Source organism: Sphaeramia orbicularis, unplaced genomic scaffold (genome assembly GCF_902148855.1).
Source record: "Sphaeramia orbicularis unplaced genomic scaffold, fSphaOr1.1, whole genome shotgun sequence".
NCBI classification, from domain to species: Eukaryota; Metazoa; Chordata; class Actinopteri; order Kurtiformes; family Apogonidae; genus Sphaeramia; species Sphaeramia orbicularis.
Window position 1 is genome coordinate 118,509 of NW_021941458.1, and position 24,744 is coordinate 143,252.

General features: G+C 42.6%; 1 protein-coding gene across 1 annotated transcript in view; it reads left to right on the forward strand.

Annotated features, from left to right (window-relative positions):
- The window catches only part of LOC115415836 (semaphorin-6D-like), a 211,175-nt gene that overhangs the window by 31,149 nt on the left and 155,282 nt on the right, over positions 1 to 24,744 (forward strand). Inside the window, 4 exon segments of the mRNA XM_030129485.1 lie at positions 18,106 to 18,196; positions 19,003 to 19,125; positions 20,160 to 20,248; positions 22,372 to 22,589. Coding sequence (XP_029985345.1) covers positions 18,106 to 18,196; positions 19,003 to 19,125; positions 20,160 to 20,248; positions 22,372 to 22,589 — 521 coding nt within the window.

Below are 24,744 nucleotides of genomic sequence, written 5' to 3' on the forward strand. Positions count from 1 at the left end.
ATATATGTTCTGTTCTCATATATTTGGTTCTATTCTCATATATGTGGTTCTGTTCTCATATAGGTGGTTCTGCTCTCATATATGTGGTTCTGTTCTATATATGTGGTTCTGCTGTTATATATGTGGTTCTGTTCTCATATATGTGGTTCTGTATTTGGTTCTGTTCTCATGTATTTGGTTCTGTTCTCATATATGTGGTTCTGTATTTGGTTCTGTTCTCATATATGTGGTTCTGTATTTGGTTCTGTTCTCATGTATTTGGTTCTGTTCTCATATATGTGGTTCTGTTCTCACGTATTTGGTTCTGTTCTCATGTATGTGGTTCTGTTCTCATGTATTTGGTTCTGCTCTCATATATGTGGTTCTGTATTTGGTTCTGTTCTCATATATGTGGTTCTGTATTTGGTTCTGTTCTCATGTATTTGGTTCTGTTCTCATATATGTGGTTCTGTATTTGGTTCTGTTCTCATGTATTTGGTTCTGCTCTCATGTATTTGGTTCTGTTCTCATATATGTGGTTCTGTATTTGGTTCTGTTCTCATATATGTGGTTCTGTATTTGGTTCTGTTCTCATGTATTTGGTTCTGTTCTCATATATGTGGTTCTGTTCTCACGTATTTGGTTCTGTTCTCATGTATGTGGTTCTGTTCTCATGTATTGGTTCTGTTCTCATATATGTGGTTCTGTTCTCACGTATTGGTTCTGTTCTCATGTATGTGGTTCTGTTCTCATGTATTTGGTTCTGCTCTCATATATGTTGTTCTGTATTTGGTTCTGTTCTCATATATGTGGTTCTGTTCTCATGTATTTGGTTCTGCTCTCATGTATTTGGTTCTGTTCTCATATATGTGGTTCTGTATTTGGTTCTGTTCTCATGTATTTGGTTCTGTTCTCATGTATTTGGTTCTGTTCTCATGTATGTGGTTCTGTTCTCATGTATTTGGTTCTGTTCTCATGTATGTGGTTCTGTTCTCATGTATTTGGTTCTGTTCTCATGTTTTGGGTTCTGTTCTCATGTAGTTGGTTCTGTTCTCATGTATGTGGGTTCTGTTCTCATGTATTTGGTTCTGCTCTCAGCCTAATTGCATGTCGTTCCCCTCTGGATCCTCATGTCGCAGGTTAATTATCGCAGAAGTACGAGGTTGTCCTCTTCCACCTGTTTTTGTGGCGCTAAATAAATCTTGCCCCATTTTTTGGCTCTGGCCCAAACTGTGGTTCTCCTACTGCCAACGAGTGCATCTGAAACACTACTGAAGCTTTTAACGGACCCAAATGGACCTGCTGCTTTCCACAGCTTCAGACCGCATGATTTTGTCCACTTCTGTTCAGTTTTGTTCATTTTTTTTATTATTGTTTTGCTTGATTTCTGTTCAGTTTTGTTAATTTTTTAAAATTATTTTGCTTGATTTTTGTTCGATTTTGTTCATTTTTTTCGTTATTTTTTCAATTTGTCTTTGGTTTTGTTCATTTTGTTCATTATTTTTTCCATTTCTCTTTGGTTTTGTTCATTTTTTTAGTCCTCAGCCCACTTCACAAAGCCACTCATACAGGCCGCGTCAAAACTAGAAAGACTCATCAAGTTTGTTCAAGTTGTGAATTTGAAAGTCAATAAACCTGTCCTGTCCTGACTCAGAGTTGTATTAGGGCCACAGAAGAAAGTAAAAACACCTGTCACTATGAGAATTAAGTTGTACAATTTGGAGAATAAAGTCATAATATAATGAGAATAAAGCCGTACCCACTTATCAAATAATGGAGAAACTGGAACATTTTGGGAAGTTGTACTTTCATTTGAGGTTTGCGCACAAAGGCCAAATACTGAGCCTATTAGCCCTGCCCACCAAATACTGAGCCTATTAGCCCCTCCCAACAAATACTGAGCCTATTAGCCCCGCCCACCATCAACATATTATCATTAGTTGAAGAACTTTGAAGAGAGTTTGCACATGTTTGGGAGCTGATTTGGATCAAACTGCCTCATTTGTGGAGAAGGAACTGACGAAGTGTGGGTCTGCAGGACTATGAGTGGAACCAGCAGAACTATACATGAGTATATATATATATATTTACTACCAACAGTGATGTGCACGCAACTGGGAGGTAAAACCAGTGTTCCCAGCTCCAGCTGAACTCTGCGGTGTCGCCCGCTGTAGCTCCGCCCACTTCCATCTGCCTCACCCAGCTGAGGAAACTCAAAGGGAGCAGGTAGATCCACAAGCACTGTGTCTGTAGGTGATGGTCCAGGGGAAGTCCTCCTGGAGGTTTAAAGGGTCTGCAGCACCAGACCACATGAGGACTGTTCTGTTTTTACACACCGCTAAGGCAACAGGCACGCAGGCTAACTATACTGAGAAGCTAGGCTAACTGTACTGAGAAGGTAGGCTAACTGTACTGAGAAGGTAGGCTAACTGTACTGAGAAGCTAGGCTAACTGTACTGAAAAGCTAGGCTCACTATACTGAGAAGCTGGGCTAACTATACTGAGAAGCTAGGCTAACTGTACTGAGAAGCTAGTCTAACTGTACTGAGAAGCTAGGCTAACCACGGTCATAACTGTGAACAGCGATGGGCAGAACAGAAGCACACGCTGACACCAGTGAACCCAGTGGTCTGTATGCAGAACTGATACTGGTGAAAGAGAAGGAATAAACGGCACACAGAGTTTAGCAGGGTCCGATCCTCTAACAGGAGTTTAGCAGGTCCATCCTCTAACAGGAGTTTAGGCGGGTCCATCCTTTAACAGGAGTTTAGCAGGTCCATCCTCTAACAGCAGTTTAGCAGGTCCATCCTCTAACAGGAGTTTAGCAGGTCCATCCTCTAACAGGAGGTTTAGCGGGTCCATCCTCTAACAGGAGTTTAGCAGGTCCATCCTTTAACAGGAGGTTTAGCAGGTCCATCCTCTAACAGGAGTTTAGCAGGTCCATCCTTTAACAGGAGTTTAGCAGGTCCATCCTCTAACAGGAGTTTAGCAGGTCCATCATTTAACAGGAGTTTTAGCAGGTCCATCCTTTAACAGGAGTTAGCGGGTCCTCCTTTAACAGGAGTTTAGCGGGTCCATCCTCTAACAGCAGTTTAGCAGGTCCATCCTCTAACAGGAGTTAGCGAGTCCATCCTCTAACAGGAGTTTAGCGGGTCATCCTTTAACAGGAGTTTAGCAGGTCCATCCTCTAACAGGAGTTTAGCAGGTCCATCCTCTAACAGGAGTTTAGCAGGTCCATCCTCTAACAGGAGTTTATCAGGTCCATCCTCTAACAGGAGTTTAGCAGGTCCATCCTTTAACAGGAGTTTAGCAGGTCCATCCTCTAACAGGAGTTTAGCAGGTCCATCCTCTAACAGGAGTTTAGCAGGTCCATCCTTTAACAGGAGTTTAGCAGGTCCATCCTTTAACAGGAGTTTAGCGGGTCCATCCTTTAACAGGAGTTTAGCAGGTCCATCCTTTAACAGGAGTTTAGGCGGTCCATCCTCTAACAGGAGTTTAGCGGGTCCATCCTCTAACAGGAGTTTAGCAGGTCCATCCTCTAACAGGAGTTTAGTGGGTCCATCCTCTAACAGGAGTTTAGCAGGTCCATCCTTTAACAGGAGTTTAGTGGGTCCATCCTCTAACAGGAGTTTAGCAGGTCCATCCTTTAACAGGAGTTTAGCAGGTCCATCCTTTAACAGGAGTTTAGCAGGTCCATCCTTTAACAGGAGTTTAGCGGGTCCATCCTCTAACACGCTATGAACTCAGCATGACTTCTGCCTCCTAGACTGAATGTATGCATACGTGACATGAAACTCGTCTGTGGGGTTTGATGGTTCTGAAACAACTGTGAGGATACTGTGAGTTTGGAGTCCAACTGAACGGAAAGTTGTTGCTTCACTTGTTGCATTTGTTAAACCAGAAACTCTGTTGAATTTTCAAAATATTCCGAGTTTAATCTCATAAAAGTACAACTTTATTCTCATTAAATAATGAGGGTTTTTTTTTTTAAAGTACGCCTTTATTCTCATTATATCATGATTTTATTCTCTAAATATTCTGACTTTATTCTCGTGGTGACAGGTGTTTTTCTTTTCTAATGTGGTGCTAACACACCGTCGGAGTGTCCCACCTTTGGCCCCTCCCACATGTTGGACACTTTGGACTTGTGTTATGGATGCAGGCTTTGGTAGAAGGTCTGGATCAGAACTAGGACCAGCTTTGTTTCACATGTTTACGGCTGACAAAGATGGTCCCACTAATAATAATAATACTAACGTCTGGACTTTCTGTCCTGCAGGGACCATGTGTTCGCCATCAATCTGTCCACGTCATCGGAGCAGATCATCCCACAGCAGGTATGAACATGTACACAGCACCACAGCTTCAGCCCACAGCAGGTATGAACATGTACACAGCACCACAGCTTCAGCCCACAGCAGGTATGAACATGTGCACAGCACCACAGCTTCAGCCCACAGCAGGTATGAACATGTACACAGCACCACAGCTTCAGCCCACAGCAGGTATGAACATGTACACAGCACCACAGCTTCAGCCCACAGCAGGTATGAACATGTACACAGCACCACAGCTTCAGCCCACAGCAGGTATGAACATGTACACAGCACCACAGCTTCAGCCCACAGCAGGTATGAACATGTACACAGCACCACAGCTTCAGCCCACAGCAGGTATGAACATGTACACAGCACCACAGCTTCAGCCCACAGCAGGTATGAACATGTACACAGCACCACAGCTTCAGCCCACAGCAGGTATGAACATGTACACAGCACTACAGCTTCAGCCCACAGCAGGTATGAACATGTACACAGCACCACAGCTTCAGCCCACAGCAGGATACTGTCTGTGTTTGTCTGAATGTGTTCTCTTGGACTGTGTGGAACATGGTTTGGTGTTGGACGTGTCCTCTGCTTCATGGACTGATGGTCTGTGTTGTTGGGACTTCAGTACCTGGTACCAGTGGACCAGCTGAGTGAACAGGGCCATCTGATGGTACTTTAATGTGAACAGGAGCTAATATCCATTTGAACAGGAAGTCCTTCCTCCTTCAAAAACAGAAGTGAGGGCAGTGCATGTTTCAGGTTCAGCTCTAGCTCATCCTGCCCATCACACACTGAACCTTTTTGGGCTCCTATGACTGTTTGGGTTTAGGGAGAGAGGAACAGTTGAAGAATGTCACTGAAAAACAGGCCTGACTTTATTAAAACATAAGGAAGTACTAACTGAAAACTAAACCACTAAGATGTCAAAATAATGGTGTGAAAATAAGTGACCATCCAACTCCACTTAACTGACCAGTACAGTTTTAAGGGAACATCAAAGTAACCTTAAAGATCTAAGTGGAAGCTCTCCATCTGTTATTCTTGTATTTTCCATCTTCTTTCATAGTTAGTAATTCCACTTCCCTGATGTCAGCCTTGGCTGTGGGAGCCAAGTTCTGCTGATACGGATCATTAATAGAACCTGTAACTGGACCTGGTGGATCAGTGGGTGTGTTTAGATCAGCTGAGAACTGGAGGTTGGACTCACATATGTGTGGTTGTCTTCCACTGTCACTCACATCTGTACACCTGAGCCTGTCAGCGCTTCACACCGACAGGCTAACACATATGTATGCTAACACATGCATGCTAACACATGCATGCTAACATATGCATGTGTGGAAGTGGAATGAATAGCGCTCGTCTTTGTTGTGGTGGTATTGGACTGCTGAGTCCATGAAAGTACTGGATCAGAAGTGCAGAAGGTTTAAAGTTGACAAAAACTCCACATTTTCAGGGTTAAAAAAATAATTTTCAGGGTGGGGGGGTGGGGGGGGGGCTCATTTTTGTATTCCCAAGACATGGGAGCATTAGAAAATCTGGGCTAAAGTTGAATCTGAAAATTTTCCTGAAATAAGTCCTTCGTGCAGCGTGGGTGAAGAAGCCGCTCACTGATGGTGCTTTCCAGGCTCTTCCAGTCTCATGTAGGGGGTGGGAGACATTGTCCATGATTGATGACAGCTTCGCTGTCATTCTTCTGTCCCCCACCACCTCCACTGGATGGAGACTGCAGCCTAGAACCGAACCGGCTTTCTTCACCAGTTTGTTCAGTCTTTTCCTCTCTGCTGCCGTGATGCTGCTGCTCCAGCAGACCACACTGTAGAGGATGGCAGATGCAACTACAGAGTTGTAAAAGGTCCTCAGAAGAGCTTCCTGCACTCCGAAGGACCTCAGTCTCCACAGTAGGTGGAGTCTGCTTTGGCCCTTCTTCAAAAGGGCCTGGGTGTTGGCAGCCCAGTCCAGGTTCTGGTTCAGGTGAACACCCAGGTACTTGTAAGAGTCCACTATCTCAATGTCTGTTCCCTGGATGTTCACCGGAGAGGGAGGGGAGGCCTTGTGCCGGCCAAAGTCCACCACCAGCTCCTTTGTTTTTCCAGCATTAATCTGGAGGCAGTTCCACTGGCACCAGGCCGCAGGTTCATGGGTTCATTTAAATCACCCACAGGTGTGAATGTGACAGTGGCTGTTTGTCTCTGTATGTTCAGTCTACACTACAGATATTACCTCCACTGAGGTCCATTACTGCAAGAGTAGTATTAGTACTTCCACTGAGGTTCATCAGTGCAGTATTAGTATTAGTACTTCCACTGAGGTTCATCAGTGCAGTATTAGTATTAGTACTTCCACTGAGGTTCATCAGTGCAGTATTAGTATTAGTACTTCCACTGAGGTCCATCAGTGCAGTATTAGTATTAGTACTTCCACTGAGGTTCATCAGTGCAGTATTAGTATTAGTACTTCCACTGAGGTCCATCAGTGCAGTATTAGTATTAGTACTTCCACTGAGGTCCATCAGTGCAGTATTAGTATTAGTACCTCCACTGAGGTTCATCAGTGCAGTATTAGTATTAGTACTTCCACTGAGGTCCATCAGTGCAGTATTAGTATTAGTACTTCCACTGAGGTTCACTACTGCAGTATTAGTATTAGTACTTCCACTGAGGTTCACTACTGCAGTATTAGTATTAGTACTTCCACTGAGGTTCACTACTGCAGTATTAGTATTAGTACTTCCACTGAGGTTCACTACTGCAGTATTAGTAGTTCCTGGTAAATGTTCCCTGTTCTTCCTGTTGATCAGCTGTTTTCTGCTGCAGGCGTTCCACTCGTCTGTTTGTGTTTTTCTTTACCACAGTTTATTGAATGTAATCAGGTTTCTGTGGCAGCTGTCTGTTCATAACAGTCCGACAGAAGCTGTGCTGGTGTGAAACAGTCTGTGTTTGAGCTGACAGTCGGCTTTTCCGTCTGCGTGTCTTTCAGAAACTGACGTGGAAAACCAAGGATGTGGAGAAGTGCACTGTGAGAGGAAAAAACAGCGTAAGTGTTCACCCCCCCACACCTGTCCTCAGGTCTGGGCCCTGGGCTTTTCTGTCTTACCTCAGTTCCTGTCGTCTGTCCGTTACAGCCCGAACGATTAATCGGCCCAATTATAGCGTGTCACCAATTAATCAACATCGGCCAATATGTAGCCGATATATTAACTTTTTTGCTGCACAGAGATTCTGTTGCTCGCTGCTCCTGTGTGTGTGTGTGTGTGTGTGTGTGTGTGTGTGTGTGTGTGTGTGCGTGCGTGCGTGTGTGCGCGCGCTGGCTGGAGAATAAGAGGAACTGTAAAGCGAGTTAGTTTCACTTTCACTCCTGCTCGGACAATGACGCTATCACCCCCCCACACACAATCACAGAGCTACACCCCCCCCTCCAGTCACACACTCTGATGAGGATGGACCACTAACCCCCCCCCCCCAAGTCTTATGAAGTATTCACGCACACCCCTACCCCCCCACACACCCCCATGTCTGTGCACTTCCTGTCTCCCTCACAGTTTCATTCTGCAGACAGGCCTGGGTGTTAATAGTGTAGGGGAGACTGGGGACAGTTGGAACGCAGGTCAGTTGGAACTCTTGCAGTTGCTCCAATCAGGAACAACTTAGGACTGACCTAATTCCCTGTGCACATGCTCAGTTTAGTCCTTAGTCCACATGTGCAGTTGTAGTGCTGTGAGGCAGACACATCCACGTTTGTGAGTGAAAACATTTTTTGCTGTAATTATTTTTGTGATTGCATAGTTTGCATTTGAAAGTTGTGTCAATTATATTTGTGAGATAAACACTGATCTATGCAACTGTTTATCCACCTGTCCACAATTATCTGATATAAGATTATTATACCCTGTGGAGATCAGTGTTCTTATTTCATGTATCGGCCAATACATCGGTTATCGGCCGATATATTTGATATCAGCTTTATTTAGTCCCCAATACTGGTATTGGCATCAACCCCAAAAATCCCATATCGGTCGGGCTCTACTTTCCATGCCTTAGGGTTAGGGTTAGATGTTGTTGGGGTTGAGGGGGGCCTGTAGACTTTGGGTCCTCCAAAGGGGGTCCCACAGAAACAGACTGAGACCCCCTGCTGTGCAGTAACACTGCGCTGTTTCCTCTGACAGGACGAATGCTACAACTACATCAAAGTTCTGGTGCCGCGCAACGACGAGACGCTGTTCGCCTGTGGCACCAACGCCTTCAACCCCACCTGTCGGAACTATAAGGTAGGGTACCCATGCACCACCACCACCCCCCCCCCCCCCCCCCCCCCGGACCCCCCAGACCTCAGACACTCAGATCATACAGTGTTCCCACAGAGGCCCACTGTGTCTGTGTTAGGGGACGGGGGTTCTGTATGTGGACTAAAATGAGTTGGACATCCAGGGTCTACATCACAGGTGCCAAACATGCGTCCTGGGGCCAAAACTGGCCCGCCAAAGGGTCCAGTCCGGCCTGTGGGATGAATTTGCAAAGTGCCAGTTAGGTACGGTGGCCTAGAGGTGCAAGAGCCCAAAAGAGTATCCACTATAAGAAAAAAAAGAGCACAGCCCAAAAAAAGTATCCACTATAAGAAAAAAAAGAGCACAGCCCAAAAAAAGTATCCACTATAAGAAAAAAAAAGAGTACAGCCCAAAAAATTATCCACTATAAGAAAAAAAAAGAGCACAGCCCAAAAAAAGTATCCACTATAAGAAAAAAAAGAGCACAGCCCAAAAAATTATCCACTATAAGAAAAAAAAGAGCACAGCCCAAAAAAAGTATCCACTATAAGAAAAAAAGAGCACAGCCCAAAAAAAGTATCCACTATAAGAAAAAAAGAGTACAGCCCAAAAAATTATCCACTATAAGAAAAAAAAGAGCACAGCCCAAAAAAAGTATCCACTTAGCTTTAGCTTTTTAGCTTTTTTACACAAAAAAATTGTCTTGATTGGAAACTGCATTAATGCAGCAGTTTTTTCACATACATTTTAAAAATCATTTTTATTTGATTGACTTTTTTTAATGGAATGTCCTTTGTAATGGACAGCATTTAAGTTAAACTGTCAAACTTTTGTCCCCTATGGAGGACAAAATGCAGTACTGGGTCTCAGGAGGAGATGCAAAAAAAAAAAAAAAAAAAACACTTTGTTTCAGAAAACTGTTAATTACAGTCTAATAACAATTAGCAACTGATTTCCACTCAAACCTGTCAGTGCAGATCAGGTTTATCTAGAACAGTACAGTTACAGTAATGGGATGAATGTCAGTGGATTATTATGGGATGGTGCATAAGTGTCCACTGTGTTGGCTGATATGGAACTGAAACAACCAAACCCATGAATATACAAGAGAACAGCTGGAGAACAACTGACCACTGGAGTGACCTCTGGAGTGACCTCTGGAGTGACCACTGTGCATGAAAGGGTTAAAAAAAACAAAAAAGCTTGTACTTTGCTGACATTTCCTGGGTTAAAGTAGGTGGTAGGAGGTTAAAGTAGCATTTTTCAACCTTGGGGTCGGGACCCCGCCTGGAATTTCTAGTAACTGATAAAAAAAAACAAAAAAACAGCAACAACTTACTAATAAACAATATATGGTGAGTTGACAATCACAAAACATAAAAGACAAACTGTGAGTCTGAAACCGAAGCACTGTGGTTCTGTTTCTGTGTGGTTCTGTTTATCTGTGGTTCTGTTTGTGTGTGGTTCTATTCATGTGTGGTTCTGTTTGTGTGTGGTTCTGTTTGTGTGTGGTTCTGTTTATCTGTGGTTCTGTTTCTGTGTCGTTCTGTTTATCTGTGGTTCTGTTTCTGTGTCGTTCTGTTTATCTGTGGTTCTGTTTGTGTGTGGTTCTGTTTGTGTGTGGTTCTGTTTGTGTGTGGTTCTGTTTCTGTGTGGTTCTGTTTGTGTGTGGTTCTGTTTGTGTGTGGTTCTGTTTCTGTGTGGTTCTGTTTATCTGTGGTTCTGTTTGTGTGTGGTTCTGTTTATCTGTGGTTCTGTTTCTGTGTCGTTCTGTTTATCTGTGGTTCTGTTTCTGTGTCGTTCTGTTTATCTGTGGTTCTGTTTGTGTGTGGTTCTGTTTGTGTGTGGTTCTGTTTGTGTGTGGTTCTGTTTCTGTGTGGTTCTGTTTGTGTGTGGTTCTGTTTGTGTGTGGTTCTATTCATGTGTGGTTCTGTTTGTGTGTGGTTCTGTTTCTGTGTGGTTCTGTTTGTGTGTGGTTCTATTCATGTGTGGTTCTGTTTGTGTGTGGTTCTGTTTCTGTGTGGTTCTGTTTGTGTGTGGTTCTATTCATGTGTGGTTCTGTTTCTGTGTGGTTCTGTTTATCTGTGGTTCTGTTTGTGTGTGGTTCTGTTTGTGTGTGGTTCTGTTTCTGTGTGGTTCTGTTTGTGTGTGGTTCTATTCATGTGTGGTTCTGTTTCTGTGTGGTTCTGTTTATCTGTGGTTCTGTTTGTGTGTGGTTCTATTCATGTGTGGTTCTGTTTGTGTGTGGTTCTGTTTGTGTGTGGTTCTGTTTGTGTGTGGTTCTGTTTATCTGTGGTTCTGTTTGTGTGTGGTTCTGTTTGTGTGTGGTTCTGTTTCTCTGTGGTTCTGTTTCTCTGTGGTTCTGTTCATGTGTGGTTCTGTTTCTCTGTGGTTCTGTTCATGTGTGGTTCTGTTTGTGTGTGGTTCTGTTTGTGTGTGGTTCTGTTTGTGTGTGGTTCTGTTTATGTGTGGTTCTGTTCATGTGTGGTTCTGTTTGTGTGTGGTTCTATTCATGTGTGGTTCTGTTTGTGTGTGGTTCTGTTTGTGTGTGGTTCTGTTTGTGTGTGGTTCTGTTCATGTGTGGTTCTGTTTGTGTGTGGTTCTGTTTGTGTGTGGTTCTGTTTGTGTGTGGTTCTATTCATGTGTGGTTCTGTTTGTGTGTGGTTCTGTTTGTGTGTGGTTCTGTTTGTGTGTGGTTCTATTCATGTGTGGTTCTGTTTGTGTGTGGTTCTGTTTGTGTGTGGTTCTGTTTGTGTGTGGTTCTATTCATGTGTGGTTCTGTTTATCTGTGGTTCTGTTTGTGTGTGGTTCTGTTTATGTGTGGTTCTGTTCATGTGTGGTTCTGTTTGTGTGTTAAATGTTCCTTGTGGTCAGTTTCAGGTGCTGCAGCTCTGTCATAACTCAGTTTCAGTTGTTGTTTGTTCAGTATTTTCCTCCTCAGACTCAGGAACTGTCAGCAGGACCAGCTTTAGTTCTTTTTTATTCCATCAGTGCCTACACTGGAAACATCATGATGCAACAGTTTTTTCAGATGCAGTTTTTAAAGTTTGATGGAATGTCCTTTGTGGTGGACAGTTTTCTGTTCTGTTTTTTTTGTATAAAGTTGTGAAACTCTTGTCCACAAATGTGGACAGAAAGCCCAGATCTGGGTCTGAGGAGGACAGTTGTCCTCCTGGTAAATCACAGCTGGACTGACTGGACACATCCTGACCAAGGAAAATCCACTTTAAGGATTCATTTTAAGATTTAAGGAGGAATTAAAATGTGTTGAAGAGGTCAAATTCAGACTAGTGAGTTTAAACAGAGGCTGAACACAGTTGTCCTGAAGACAAAACTGCAACTGTGCACAACAGACACGTTCCATCCACCCACGCCCACATCCACCCACACCTGCAGACACCCACGCCCACATCCACCCACACCTGCAGACACCCACGCCCACATCCACCCACACCTGCAGACACCCACGCCCACATCCACCCACATCCACCCACGCCCACATCCACCCACATCCACCCACGCCCACATCCACCCACACCTGCAGACACCCACGCCCACATCCACCCACGCCCACATCCACCCACACCTGCAGACACCCACGCCCACATCCACCCACACCTGCAGACACCCACGCCCACATCCACCCACGCCCACATCCACCCACACCCACATCCATCCACGCCCACATCCACCCACGCCCACATCCACCCACGCCCACATCCACCCACACCCACATCCACCCACGCCCACATCCACCCACGCCCACATCCACCCACACCTGCAGACACCCACGCCCACATCCACCCACACCTGCAGACACCCACGCCCACATCCACCCACGCCCACATCCACCCACGCCCACATCCATCCACGCCCACATCCACCCACGCCCACATCCACCCACACCCACATCCACCCACACCTGCAGACACCCTTAACAGAGCCACACATTCGTCTTTTTTTTCTCCATCCAAATATTTTTTTCTGAAAGCCAAATGAAAAGTGCACTGACAGTCAGAAGCAGTGGTCAGAAGTTGAAGTGAACCCACTGGGATGTTGGGGTCATTTTCAAGTCTTTTTGATAGATTTCATCCACTGTGGAGCAGGCATCAGCACCAGGCAGCCGTTCAGGAAACCAGATCACATGTCAGCAGCTCTGCTCCAACTCCACAGTCCTGTGCACTGATGTGCATGTGGGCAGAGTGGTTTGGTTTGGTTCACATGGACGGGTGACTTCAAACGCAAAATGTTGGTTCAACAACAGCAAAGCAGCAGCAGCGTGTGTTGACGAAACACAATATGAAGCTGATCATACAAATACATCCACCACCACTCATATATATATATATATATATATATATATATATATATATATATATATATATACATATATATATATATATATATATATATATATATATATATATATATTTATATATATATACACACACTGTATTAAACATAATTAGAACATAATGTTGTACAGTATGTACTAAACAAATATTGTGCCCGTGGTCAGTGAAAATCCTCTGTTGTATTTCAGACTTAAATGGGATCACCTGACCTTGTGTGGGTGTTTCCCTCAGCCGCACTGATAAACCTGATAAACCCGATAAACCTGATAGACCCGATAAACCTGATAAACCCGATAAACCTGATAAACCCGATAAACCTGACAAACCCGATAAACCTGACAAACCTGATAAACCCGATAAACCTGATAAACCCGATAAACCTGACAAACCTGATAAACCCGATAAACCCAATAAACCCAATAAACCCGATAAACCTGATAGACCCGATAAACCCGATAAACCTGACAAACCTGATAAACCTGATAAACCCGATAAACCTGATAAACCTGATAGACCCGATAAACCCGATAAACCTGACAAACCTGATAAACCCGATAAACCCATAAACTTGATAAACCCAATAAACCCGATAAACCCGACAAACCCGATAAACCCGACAAACCTGCTAAACCCGATAAACCCGACAAACCTGCTAAACCTGCTACATCTGCTAAACCTGCTAAACCTGCTAAACCTGCTACATCTGCTAAACCTGCTAAACCTGCTACATCTGCTACATCTGCTAAACCTGCTACATCTGCTAAACCTGCTAAACCTGCTACATCTGCTAAACCTGCTAAACCTGCTAAACCTGCTAAACCTGCCTGCTCGTACAAACACTGTCCACTCCACACACAGCTGTGGTTCTGTGTGGTTCCGTGCAGAGGTTTGGCTGAAGCCACAGTTTCCAGTTTCCCAGTTGGTTGCAGGTCTGTTGGGGACAGTCTGACAGAATGCTGCAGTGGAGCCTCAGAGGTGACATCACAGGTTTGGAAGGTGATTCACAGAAGAGGGAGTGATCCAAGACACACTGTAAATGGAACAGTGGGGGGGTCGTTTGTAGGGGGAGGGGGGTCCTACAGGGAGCTCTTCCCCTGCACCTTTAATCGGCTTGTTTTCATGTCCTGACCAAAAAAAAAAAAAAAAGCTTAGGAACCTGAGGTGGGAATTATGGTGGGGTCCTTCAGGGGTCTGCATTTGGTACAAAACAAATGAGAAATCATCCCACTGGGCTTGAATATTACATTATTACAATATTAGACTATTGGATTCAAATGACAGAACATGTGTGTCTTTGGCTACACTGTAAAGAAAATCTATAATTGAACAGAATTTTCACTGTTTATTTGACAGATTTTTCCTGTATTTTTCAGATACAGGAAAATATCAATGAAATTTCAAAACCAGACTGTGATTTTACATGTCAAATGTGACACGAAAAACTAACTGTGGATAACCATAAAATTTCCATTTTTTAAAAGATTTTTTTTTTCTTTTTTCACAGGAAAATACAGTTAAAATACATTTTCAAATGTATTGTACTTTCACAAGTAGTTCTTTTCTATTTATGAGATTAAAATGTTAATTTAAAGTTTAATACTGTAAAAAATAAGTAAATAAATAAAACCAGGTAAAATTACTGACAGTTAACGGTAACAGAAGTATTAGTTCTGTCAGTTGAACCAGACTTGTTTGTTCATTGACAAATATCTTGTGTAATTACAGGAGGTTTCACAACAAAAATGTTGAATAAATGTATTTTTGTGAATGTATAACATGTATAAGCACTGATAAACTGTCCAAATACAGTTTTTATCAGTGGACTGGACAACTGAGTCTCACTGAAAATTATTTATATATATTTTTATAGGGAATTGGATTGTTTTAATACATGTAAATATTATGTATTAAACATTAAAAAGTCAAAAAAAAAAAAAAAGAAGCAAAATCTCAAGTAAAGTTAAGGCAAAAAACTGTATTTGAATTATGGAAAATTACCGTATTTTTATGAGATGGTTATTTTCCATTATTTAACAGTATTTTTTTTGGCACCCCTGCTGAAGGAATAATACTTTTTTTTTTTTTTTTTTTTTTTTACTTTTTTTTGTTTTGTTTTGTTTTTTTTACAGTATATGTTCACAGATTTCCTATATTTTCTTGTATCTGAAGAAAAGAGACAGAGAAAATGTAATCAGGTATATTCTGGGTCACTGGCAGTCTGTAAACCCAATTTGGGGTGAATTCAACCAATAGTTTTGCTGCTGGAGTGTTAACAAACAAACCCAACCAAAAGCATTTAGAGAGCGCAGACCTCCGCCAAGAGTTAAGAGTTTTTGAGTTATCTTGCTAATAAACAAACAAACACGCAAACACACAAAGCAAAGCGATCACAATACCTCCTGGCGGAGGGAATAACCTAGAAATCATGACAACTCCAAATTTTTCTTGTTTTGGTCGAAAATAAGTAAAATGTTTACATTTACAAACTCAGCTCACAATAAAAGAAATAAAAAGAACTATGTACAACCTGAAATGTCTTCAGAAAGAAAAAAAAGGTCATTTTACCAACATTCGGCCTGTTCCTAAATATTTTGTGCATTCGTAGATCCACTGAGACTGAGTAAATGTTTAATCTGACTCATCATATTGGAGTCAGTGTTAATACCACAGTTAGAAGATGGAGTGTAAAAGTAGATCGCTACAAGAAGGTGAAATGTACACATTAAAAGAGAAATGAGTGGTCTGTAACCATGGAAACGGGGGGGCGTTCAGGTGCCATTTTCAAGTTTGTAACTAGTATTTACCATAATCCCCAGAGCACCTGAAGGCACCATAAACACTGACCTACAGTGCACACACACACACACACACACACACACACACACACACCACACACTCTTCTTCTTGTCATGGCTGTGGTTTACATCCTTGTTAACGGTCCGTCAGAACAGAGCAGCTGAAATAACCTCCGCTCAGACACTGTTTGTCGTCTGTGCACACAAACACAAACACATCCCATAATACTACATCACATAATACTTTCATTGTTCCTGTTTCACACATTTGGAGTTTACGAGAACACTGTTTGTACGTGTTTACTGTCCTGACGGTCTGTTCCATCCCATAATTCCACTGGGTCGGTGCTACAGTTGTGTGTGTTCTATCCCATAATTCTACTGGGTCGGTGCTACAGTCGTGTGTGTGTGTTCCATCCCATAATTCCACTGGGTCGGTGCTACAGTCGTGTGTGTTCTATCCCATAATTCCACTGGGTCGGTGCTACAGTCGTGTGTGTTCTATCCCATAATTCCACTGGGTCGGTGCTACAGTCGTGTGTGTGTGTTCTATCCCATAATTCCACTGGGTCGGTGCTACAGTTGTGTGTTCTATCCCATAATTCCACTGGGTCGGTGCTACAGTCGTGTGTGTGTGTTCTATCCCATAATTCCACTGGGTCGGTGCTACAGTTGTGTGCGTTCTATCCCATAATTCCACTGGGTCGGTGCTACAGTCGTGTGTGTGTGTTCTATCCCATAATTCCACTGGGTCGGTGCTACAGTTGTGTGTGTTCTATCCCATAATTCCACTGGGTCGGTGCTACAGTCGTGTGTGTGTGTTCTATCCCATAATTCCACTGGGTCGGTGCTACAGTTGTGTGTGTTCTATCCCATAATTCCACTGGGTTAGTGCTACAGTTGTGTGCGTTCTATCCCATAATTCCACTGGGTTGGTGCTACAGTCGTGTGTGTGTGTTCCATCCCATAATTCCACTGGGTTAGTGCTACAGTTGTGTGTGTTCTATCCCATAATTCCACTGGGTCGGTGCTACAGTCGTGTGTGTGTGTTCTATCCCATAATTCCACTGGGTCGGTGCTACAGTTGTGTGTTCTATCCCATAATTCCACTGGGTTAGTGCTACAGTCGTGTGTGTGTGTTCTATCCCATAATTCCACTGGGTTAGTGCTACAGTTGTGTGTGTTCTATCCCATAATTCCACTGGCTCGGTGCTACAGTTGTGTGTGTTCTATCCCATAATTCCACTGGGTCGGTGCTACAGTTGTGTGTGTGTGTTCTATCCCATAATTCCACTGGGTTAGTGCTACAGTTGTGTGTGTTCTATCCCATAATTCCACTGGCTCGGTGCTACAGTTGTGTGTGTGTGTTCTATCCCATAATTCCACTGGGTCGGTGCTACAGTTGTGTGTGTTCTATCCCATAATTCCACTGGGTCGGTGCTACAGTTGTGTGTTCTATCCCATAATTCCACTGGGTCGGTGCTACAGTTGTGTGTGTTCTATCCCATAATTCCACTGGCTCGGTGCTACAGTTGTGTGTGTTCTATCCCATAATTCCACTGGGTTAGTGCTACAGTTGTGTGTGTTCTATCCCATAATTCCACTGGGTCGGTGCTACAGTTGTGTGTGCGTTCTATCCCATAATTCCACTGGGTTAGTGCTACAGTTGTGTGTGTTCTATCCCATAATTCCACTGGCTCGGTGCTACAGTTGTGTGTGCGTTCTATCCCATAATTCCACTGGGTTAGTGCTACAGTTGTGTGTGTGTTCTATCCCATAATTCCACTGGCTCGGTGCTACAGTTGTGTGTGTGTGTTCTATCCCATAATTCCACTGGGTCGGTGCTACAGTTGTGTGTTCTATCCCATAATTCCACTGGGTCGGTGCTACAGTCGTGTGTGTGTGTTCTATCCCATAATTCCACTGGCTCGGTGCTACAGTTGTGTGTGTGTGTTCTATCCCATAATTCCACTGGGTCGGTGCTACAGTTGTGTGTTCTATCCCATAATTCCACTGGGTCGGTGCTACAGTCGTGTGTGTGTGTTCTATCCCATAATTCCACTGGGTCGGTGCTACAGTCGTGTGTGTGTGTTCTATCCCATAATTCCACTGGGTCGGTGCTACAGTTGTGTGTGTTCTATCCCATAATTCCACTGGCTCGGTGCTACAGTCGTGTGTGTGTTCTATCCCATAATTCCACTGGCTCGGTGCTACAGTCGTGTGTGTGTGTTCTATCCCATAATTCCACTGGGTCGGTGCTACAGTCGTGTGTGTGTGTTCTATCCCATAATTCCACTGACTCGGTGCTACAGTCGTGTGTGTGTGTTCTATCCCATAATTCCACTGGCTCGGTGCTACAGTCGTGTCCTCTGTGTCTGTCCCAGATGTCCACTCTGGAACAGGAGGGGGAGGAGGTGGTGGGTCAGGCTCGATGTCCCTTCGAGTCTCGTCAGTCCAACGTCGGCCTGTTCGCTGGTGAGTAAAGATGAGAAGTAACAGTTTGTCCACTTTAATGTTTTACTTTCAGAGATCAGTAGTACTCACAAATAGTGCTGTCAGAAAATATCGGTTCTGCAATATATCGCAATATTTCATTTCACAATACTGTATCGATATTAAAAAGTAGTGTATGGATAGTTTTAGGTATTTATTCAAATGCAGATATTGTGGAGGTTCATTTTAGTTTTTCTTTTTTTTTTCATAGTTTATTTCACACTCTTTTATTCAATAGTGTTTGTTCCTTTGTTTGGATTGAACTCCAATCCTGTTCTGATGTTAGTTGTGAACTAATAGAATGTGAACATTTGAACAGGATCTGAAACTGGAATGTCTGGAAAACAGAATTTCAGTTTGAACAGTTGGAACATTTGCTGATAGAACATTAGATCCTGTTGGGATCAAATACAAATGTGTTTAGGATTTGGGCAGATTTCTGCTGGAATTCAATTCTTCAAGGAAATAATATTTTTTAAAAAAGAAACAAATAAAAAATTGCCTTTTTAACAGCATCAGGATGTATCGTGATATATCCTATTGTGATCCTAGTGTTGTGATTTGTGTGGTATCTGCAGATTCTTGCTCGTACTCAGCCCTAGTTTCCACTGACATGTGTGTAAAGTTCACAGTGGCTGTTATTAACAGTGACACCTTCGACTCCATCTGCTCCACTGCCTCTTTTGTCACAGCAGTAGAATGAACCTGGGACCGAGCAGACACTTCTGAGAACAGGATTATTCTGATCCCTCAAATGGACCTGAGTTAGGGGTTTTTTTCTTTTTCAGGTGGAGACTTCTACTCCGCCACCATGACGGACTTCTTGGCCAGTGACGCTGTGATTTACCGCAGTCTGGGAGAAAGCAGCCCAGTTCTGCGAACAGTCAAGTACGACTCCAAGTGGCTGCGAGGTGAGGAAGGCTCAGCTTACACTGGAAAAAAAAAAACATGTCAAGGGAAGGCCATGGTGGGTCTGATATTTACAGAATATCCCAGTAGAGCAGGGTTCTAAACTCCTGTTCTGTCAGGTTCCACATTCAGTCTGATCTGATCTGCAGTGGAGCCAACCAGGAAAAGAAGAACAGAAGAACCCAGAAAGAATGACAACTTTGTTTTAATGCAAAAAAACCCCAAAATATTAAATTATGAAAATACTTACTTTTATAAACTATCCAAACAAAACAGATGTGAATAACCTGAAAAAACGGACATTTCTTCAGATAAATCAGTGTAATTTTCTCAGTCTTCTTCCTCCACTTCTCATTAGTCCATGTGCATTCTGGATCAGATCTCCAAAGACACTAAACACTGAGGAACAGGAAGAAAAGAGTTCAAACTGGACTGAATTTAATACAGACATTTCAGGTTGGACACATTTGTTCAGGTTAGTCACATTTTATTGGTACAGGAGAGTTTGGAAATGGAAAGAGTTTCACAATTTAATGGGATTTTTTTGCACTAAAACAAAGGAAAAAAAATTGTAGTTGTCATTATTTTCAGACATAATGTAATATTCTTTTTTCTATCAAACCCAGTAGTAAATCTGCAGTGGTTCTTCTGTGTGGGTTCTTCTGCTGTTCTTATTGGACTGTAGATCAGATTGGTCTGGATGTGGAACCCACACTAACATGAGTTCCACAGCCTGGACTGTGGAGTTTAGACACTGTGGAAATTCATCCCAGGTTAAGTTCTCCAGTGTTTAGACATTTATTATCCATGGATTGGCCAAAAAAATCAGTCTTTCACTCAGATCTAATCTCATCTCCACAGTTTTTTCTGTTCAAATATAACATTCTATTCAGTTCCTCTTCTTCTCTTGGGCCTTGTTTTTTTTGTTTTTTTTTAAATATGGAGCATCTGTGTTTACCTGCTCAGCTCTTCCTTGTTGAAAAGAAGCCGTCAGCGCTGGTGTGTGACTGTCATCTTTTCCTCATGTCTCCCTCAGAGCCACATTTCCTCCACGCTATCGAATATGGGAACTACGTGTACTTTTTCTTCAGTGAGATCGCAGTGGAGTACACCACACTAGGAAAGGTGAGACACCACCCATCCGACAGCTGACTGTGAGCTGGGTTTAAATGCACTAAACATTCTGGGTTTTCCTCTGTCTGAACAGCAGTCACACCCAGTGAACTGTTTGAACCCAAATTATAAATGATCATTATATTAACCCTTTCATGCATGACCTCCACCTTTCCACAGGGTTATGAGGCAATATTGTCCAAACCACAGTCTATAGACCCAAAGCAATACAGTGAAAAAAGTATCATCTCACTTTTACAGTTTGGACCGGTCTGTGATCTCATACAGTTCACCTCCTCAGACCCAGCTGTGGGTTTTCTGGTCATGTATGTGGACAAGAGTTTTACTGTTTTATATATGTAAATAAATACATACATACATAAATAAATGTCCACCGCAAAAGACATTTCATAAAAATTACCCAAAAAAATGCATCTCAAAAAACTGTTGCATCATGATGGCAGTTATTTAATTTAACCCTTTCATGCACAGTGGTCACTCCAGTGGACAGCTATTCTACAGCTGTTCTCTTCTATATTCATGGATTTTGTTGTTTTTGTTGTTTTGTTTTTTTTCCACACATATCTTTATTAAAGTTTTAAGACCCTACATATCTTTTCTGACATGAATTGGTAACATTATGTAGATCTCTTCTGAGCATAAACCCCCAGAATCACAAAGCCCTCTCCATAGTTTTCACACAATTTATTAAACGTGTGGTGTCCAGCTGAGTGGACATTTTTGCAACTTCATGAAAAATAGGTCCATAAGAATTTTTTTTTTTTTTTTTTTTTTAATTTTCATGTATTTTTTTTAAATTTTTTAAATTATTTATATTTTATTTTATTTTTTAAAATTTATTTTTCAGAAGAACTTTTTCCATCACATTGTTTTTTTATGCCTGAAGAAGAATAAAAACACTCAGGAAAACATTTTGATTAAGGTTCTCATAATTCATGCATGAAAGGGTTAAAAGTAAGTAATGTTTAAAAATAAGTAAAAAGCCAAAACTTGTATTCCTAGTTCTCAGGAGGGTAAACATCTTCTTAATAAAACCATATTTAAAAAAAAAAATCTAAATGCATTCCAACTTTAGCCTAATTTGGAGTAATAAAATCAATCTAAAAAAAATCTAGATACTTGTTTTCATAATTCATGCATGAAAGGGTTAATATTCCTGTTGACATGCGGTCACTCACATCCTCCCACTTTAACTTCAGATCAGTGCATTCGAGGCAGAAATGGAAGAACAGGGTGGGTCATATTCTGGCAGTGACATGATTACAGCAGTAATCTGATTATAATAAATCAGATTAACACACCTGGATTTGTCCCCAGTACTCCCATGTCCTCCTACGTGTTTACAGGTTAATCTGACTGATTTAGTTCTTTTATGTCTGCACGTGTCAAAACAATTAAAATCATAGAAAATGGAAGTTACGCAGTCAAACGAGAACAGAAGACAATAACAGGAAGTTTAATTCTGCTGTCACGGTGTATGTACGAACTTCCAAAGAAATGTGTAATGGACTGGAGCGTCTTATGATCCACAGTTTATGATTATCGCATTTCTGAAGTACATACACTCTAAGAAATAAAAGGTTGGAATTTGTTGGATTTAATTAAAAATGCTATGTAACTTGTTCCATGAAATATGGTTATTTAAATGTGGAAAGATGTTGCAGTTAATTGCAAAGAAAACCTACAAATAAATCCAAAGTAATTGTGTCAATAAACCTGAAGTAAGGGTTCGCTTTAACGCTACGACTCCAGAATTACGTTTTTAATCAACAGTATTGGTTTGGATTTACACACAGTTTGTTGTAAATTTAGTGATGGGAAATCCGATTCTTTTAACTAACTCAGTTCTTTCGGTTCATTCGTCTGTTGTGAATCAGTTCCAGATTGATGCAGGATGTTTTTTTAATTAATGAATTGATTCAGAATTGATTCGTAACAGATGAACAAACTGAAGATACTGAAGTGTGTATTGGTGTGGGTGTGAAGGGGCTCAGTACCAGCTGGATCACACTGTCCTTCATGGCTTTTTTTTTTTTGTCCTTCATGTCTTTTTTTTTTTTTTTTTTTGTCCATGGCTTTTTTTTTTTTTTTTTTGGTCCTTCATGTCTCCTCAGGTGGTTTTCTCCAGAGTTGCTCGTGTTTGTAAGAACGACAACGGCGGCTCCCCCAGGGTGTTGGAACGCTACTGGACGTCGTTCCTCAAAGCTCGACTCAACTGTTCTGTTCCAGGAGACTCCTTCTTCTACTTTGACGTCCTGCAGTCGCTGACCAACGTCCTGCAGATCAACCACCGTCCAGCGGTGCTGGGAGTGTTCACCACGCAAGCTAACAGGTCAGAGCACGGACACCTGCACTAACGCTGCACTTACAGACACCTGCGCTAACGCTGCACTTACAGACACCTGCGCTAACGCTGCACTTACAGACACCTGCGCTAACGCTGCACTTAAAGACACCTGCGCTAACGCTGCACTTACAGACACCTGCGCTAACGCTGCACTTACAGACACCTGCGCTAACGCTGTACTTACAGACACCTGCGCTAACTCTGCACTTACAGACACCTGCGCTAACGCTGCACTTACAGACACCTGCGCTAACGCTGCACTTACAGACACCTGCGCTAACGCTGCACTTACAGACACCTGCGCTAACGCTGCACTTACAGACACCTGCGCTAACGCTGCACTTACAGACACCTGCGCTAACGCTGCACTTAAAGACACCTGCGCTAACGCTGCACTTACAGACACCTGCGCTAACGCTGTACTTACAGACACCTGCGCTAACGCTGCACTTACAGACACCTGCGCTAACGCTGTACTTACAGACACCTGCGCTAACGCTGCACTTACAGACACCTGCGCTAACGCTGCACTTAAAGACACCTGCGCTAACACTGCACTTACAGACACCTGCGCTAACGCTGTACTTACAGACACCTGCGCTAACGCTGCACTTACAGACACCTGCGCTAACGCTGCACTTACAGACACCTGCGCTAACGCTGTACTTACAGACACCTGCGCTAACTCTGCACTTACAGACACCTGCGCTAACGCTGCACTTACAGACACCTGCGCTAACGCTGCACTTACAGACACCTGCGCTAACGCTGCACTTACAGACACCTGTGCTAACAGTGCACTTACAGGGGCGTCACTGAGGCAGTTTTTTTTTTTTTTTTTTTGTAACCTTTATTTAACCAGGAAACAAGCTCCCACTGAGATTAAGAACGTCTTTTCCAAAGGAGTCTTGGCCAAGAGGCAGCAGGAAACACAACACACAGTTAGAACATACTGTGACAGTTTGACTTGGAAGCTTTAATTTACTTATTTTATATTATTATTTTTATTATTTTTTTTTTAAGGGGTGCCAGCCAGGTCTCTCTCCTGGTATTTCAGATGTTAAGACAGTCGTTTCATTCAGTCTTTTGTATATGCTCGAGTCTTTGTGTTTGGTTATTTAGTTTTTGTCTGTTTGTCGTACCTCAAACCCACACAAAAGATGCACGTCTGAATTAAACAAACACCCTACACATTAAATGACAGAAAAAGAAATCACACATTTAAACCAACTAAAATGCAAAATCATGTATTGAACAATTAATGCCAAAACACACAAATTCACAGTTCAAATCCCCCCCAAATTCCAAACTCAAAAAAATCCACCAACCAAGAAAAATCAAACTCAAAATTTCCACTTTAGGTTTTGCATCAGTCTTTTAGAAAAAAAAAAAAAAAAGAACAGTTCAGTTTGTTTTAACAAAAAATTCCACTCCAAGTTTTCCACAGTTTCTCAGAATGAAAAGCACGATCAGTTCATCCACAAAATATATATAAAAAAACAAGTGCACAGTTCCATTTCAGGGCTTTAGAGAAAACAAAAAAACGATTTTACTCACATCCTGTCTTCACTGCTCTGTCAGTTAGTCCAGTCCAGTCCAGTCCAGTCCGGTCAGTGGGAAATCCGGTCTGGGTTTTGGCTGCTGCTGGTCTGGCATGAAAGCATGACTGACTTCTGCTGCAGAGGAATGAATGGATGGGATGAACCAGCAGAGATGAATGCAGTTTGGAAGCGATATGGACGATTAAGTGGGTGTAATAGCTGGGTTAAAGTGCCGTACTGATGTCGTGTGTATGAGCGCTGGCTCTGACGCTTCCAACACTCTTCGCTCTGTGCCAACACACTGTGGAACGTGGATGTGGGGGGGGTTAAAAACTGCCGCCAACTGAGAGCGAAAGGGGTGACGACGATGTGGCGACGATTTCCAGGGTGTATACGGCGGCTACCAGGCATGTTACGGGGGGGTGGGGGGGTGGGGTATTTGGTGAAACTTAAGTTGTCACAATACAATCATTTACAGGAGAAGTCAAACGATGAAAAACAAGTGCAAGTCATTGAACAGAAGTGGTACAGAAGAGGATATCCTGACATTCAGTTTCATTCAGTTTTGTGCTTGGCTCACTTCTTGAAGCTTTTATCTG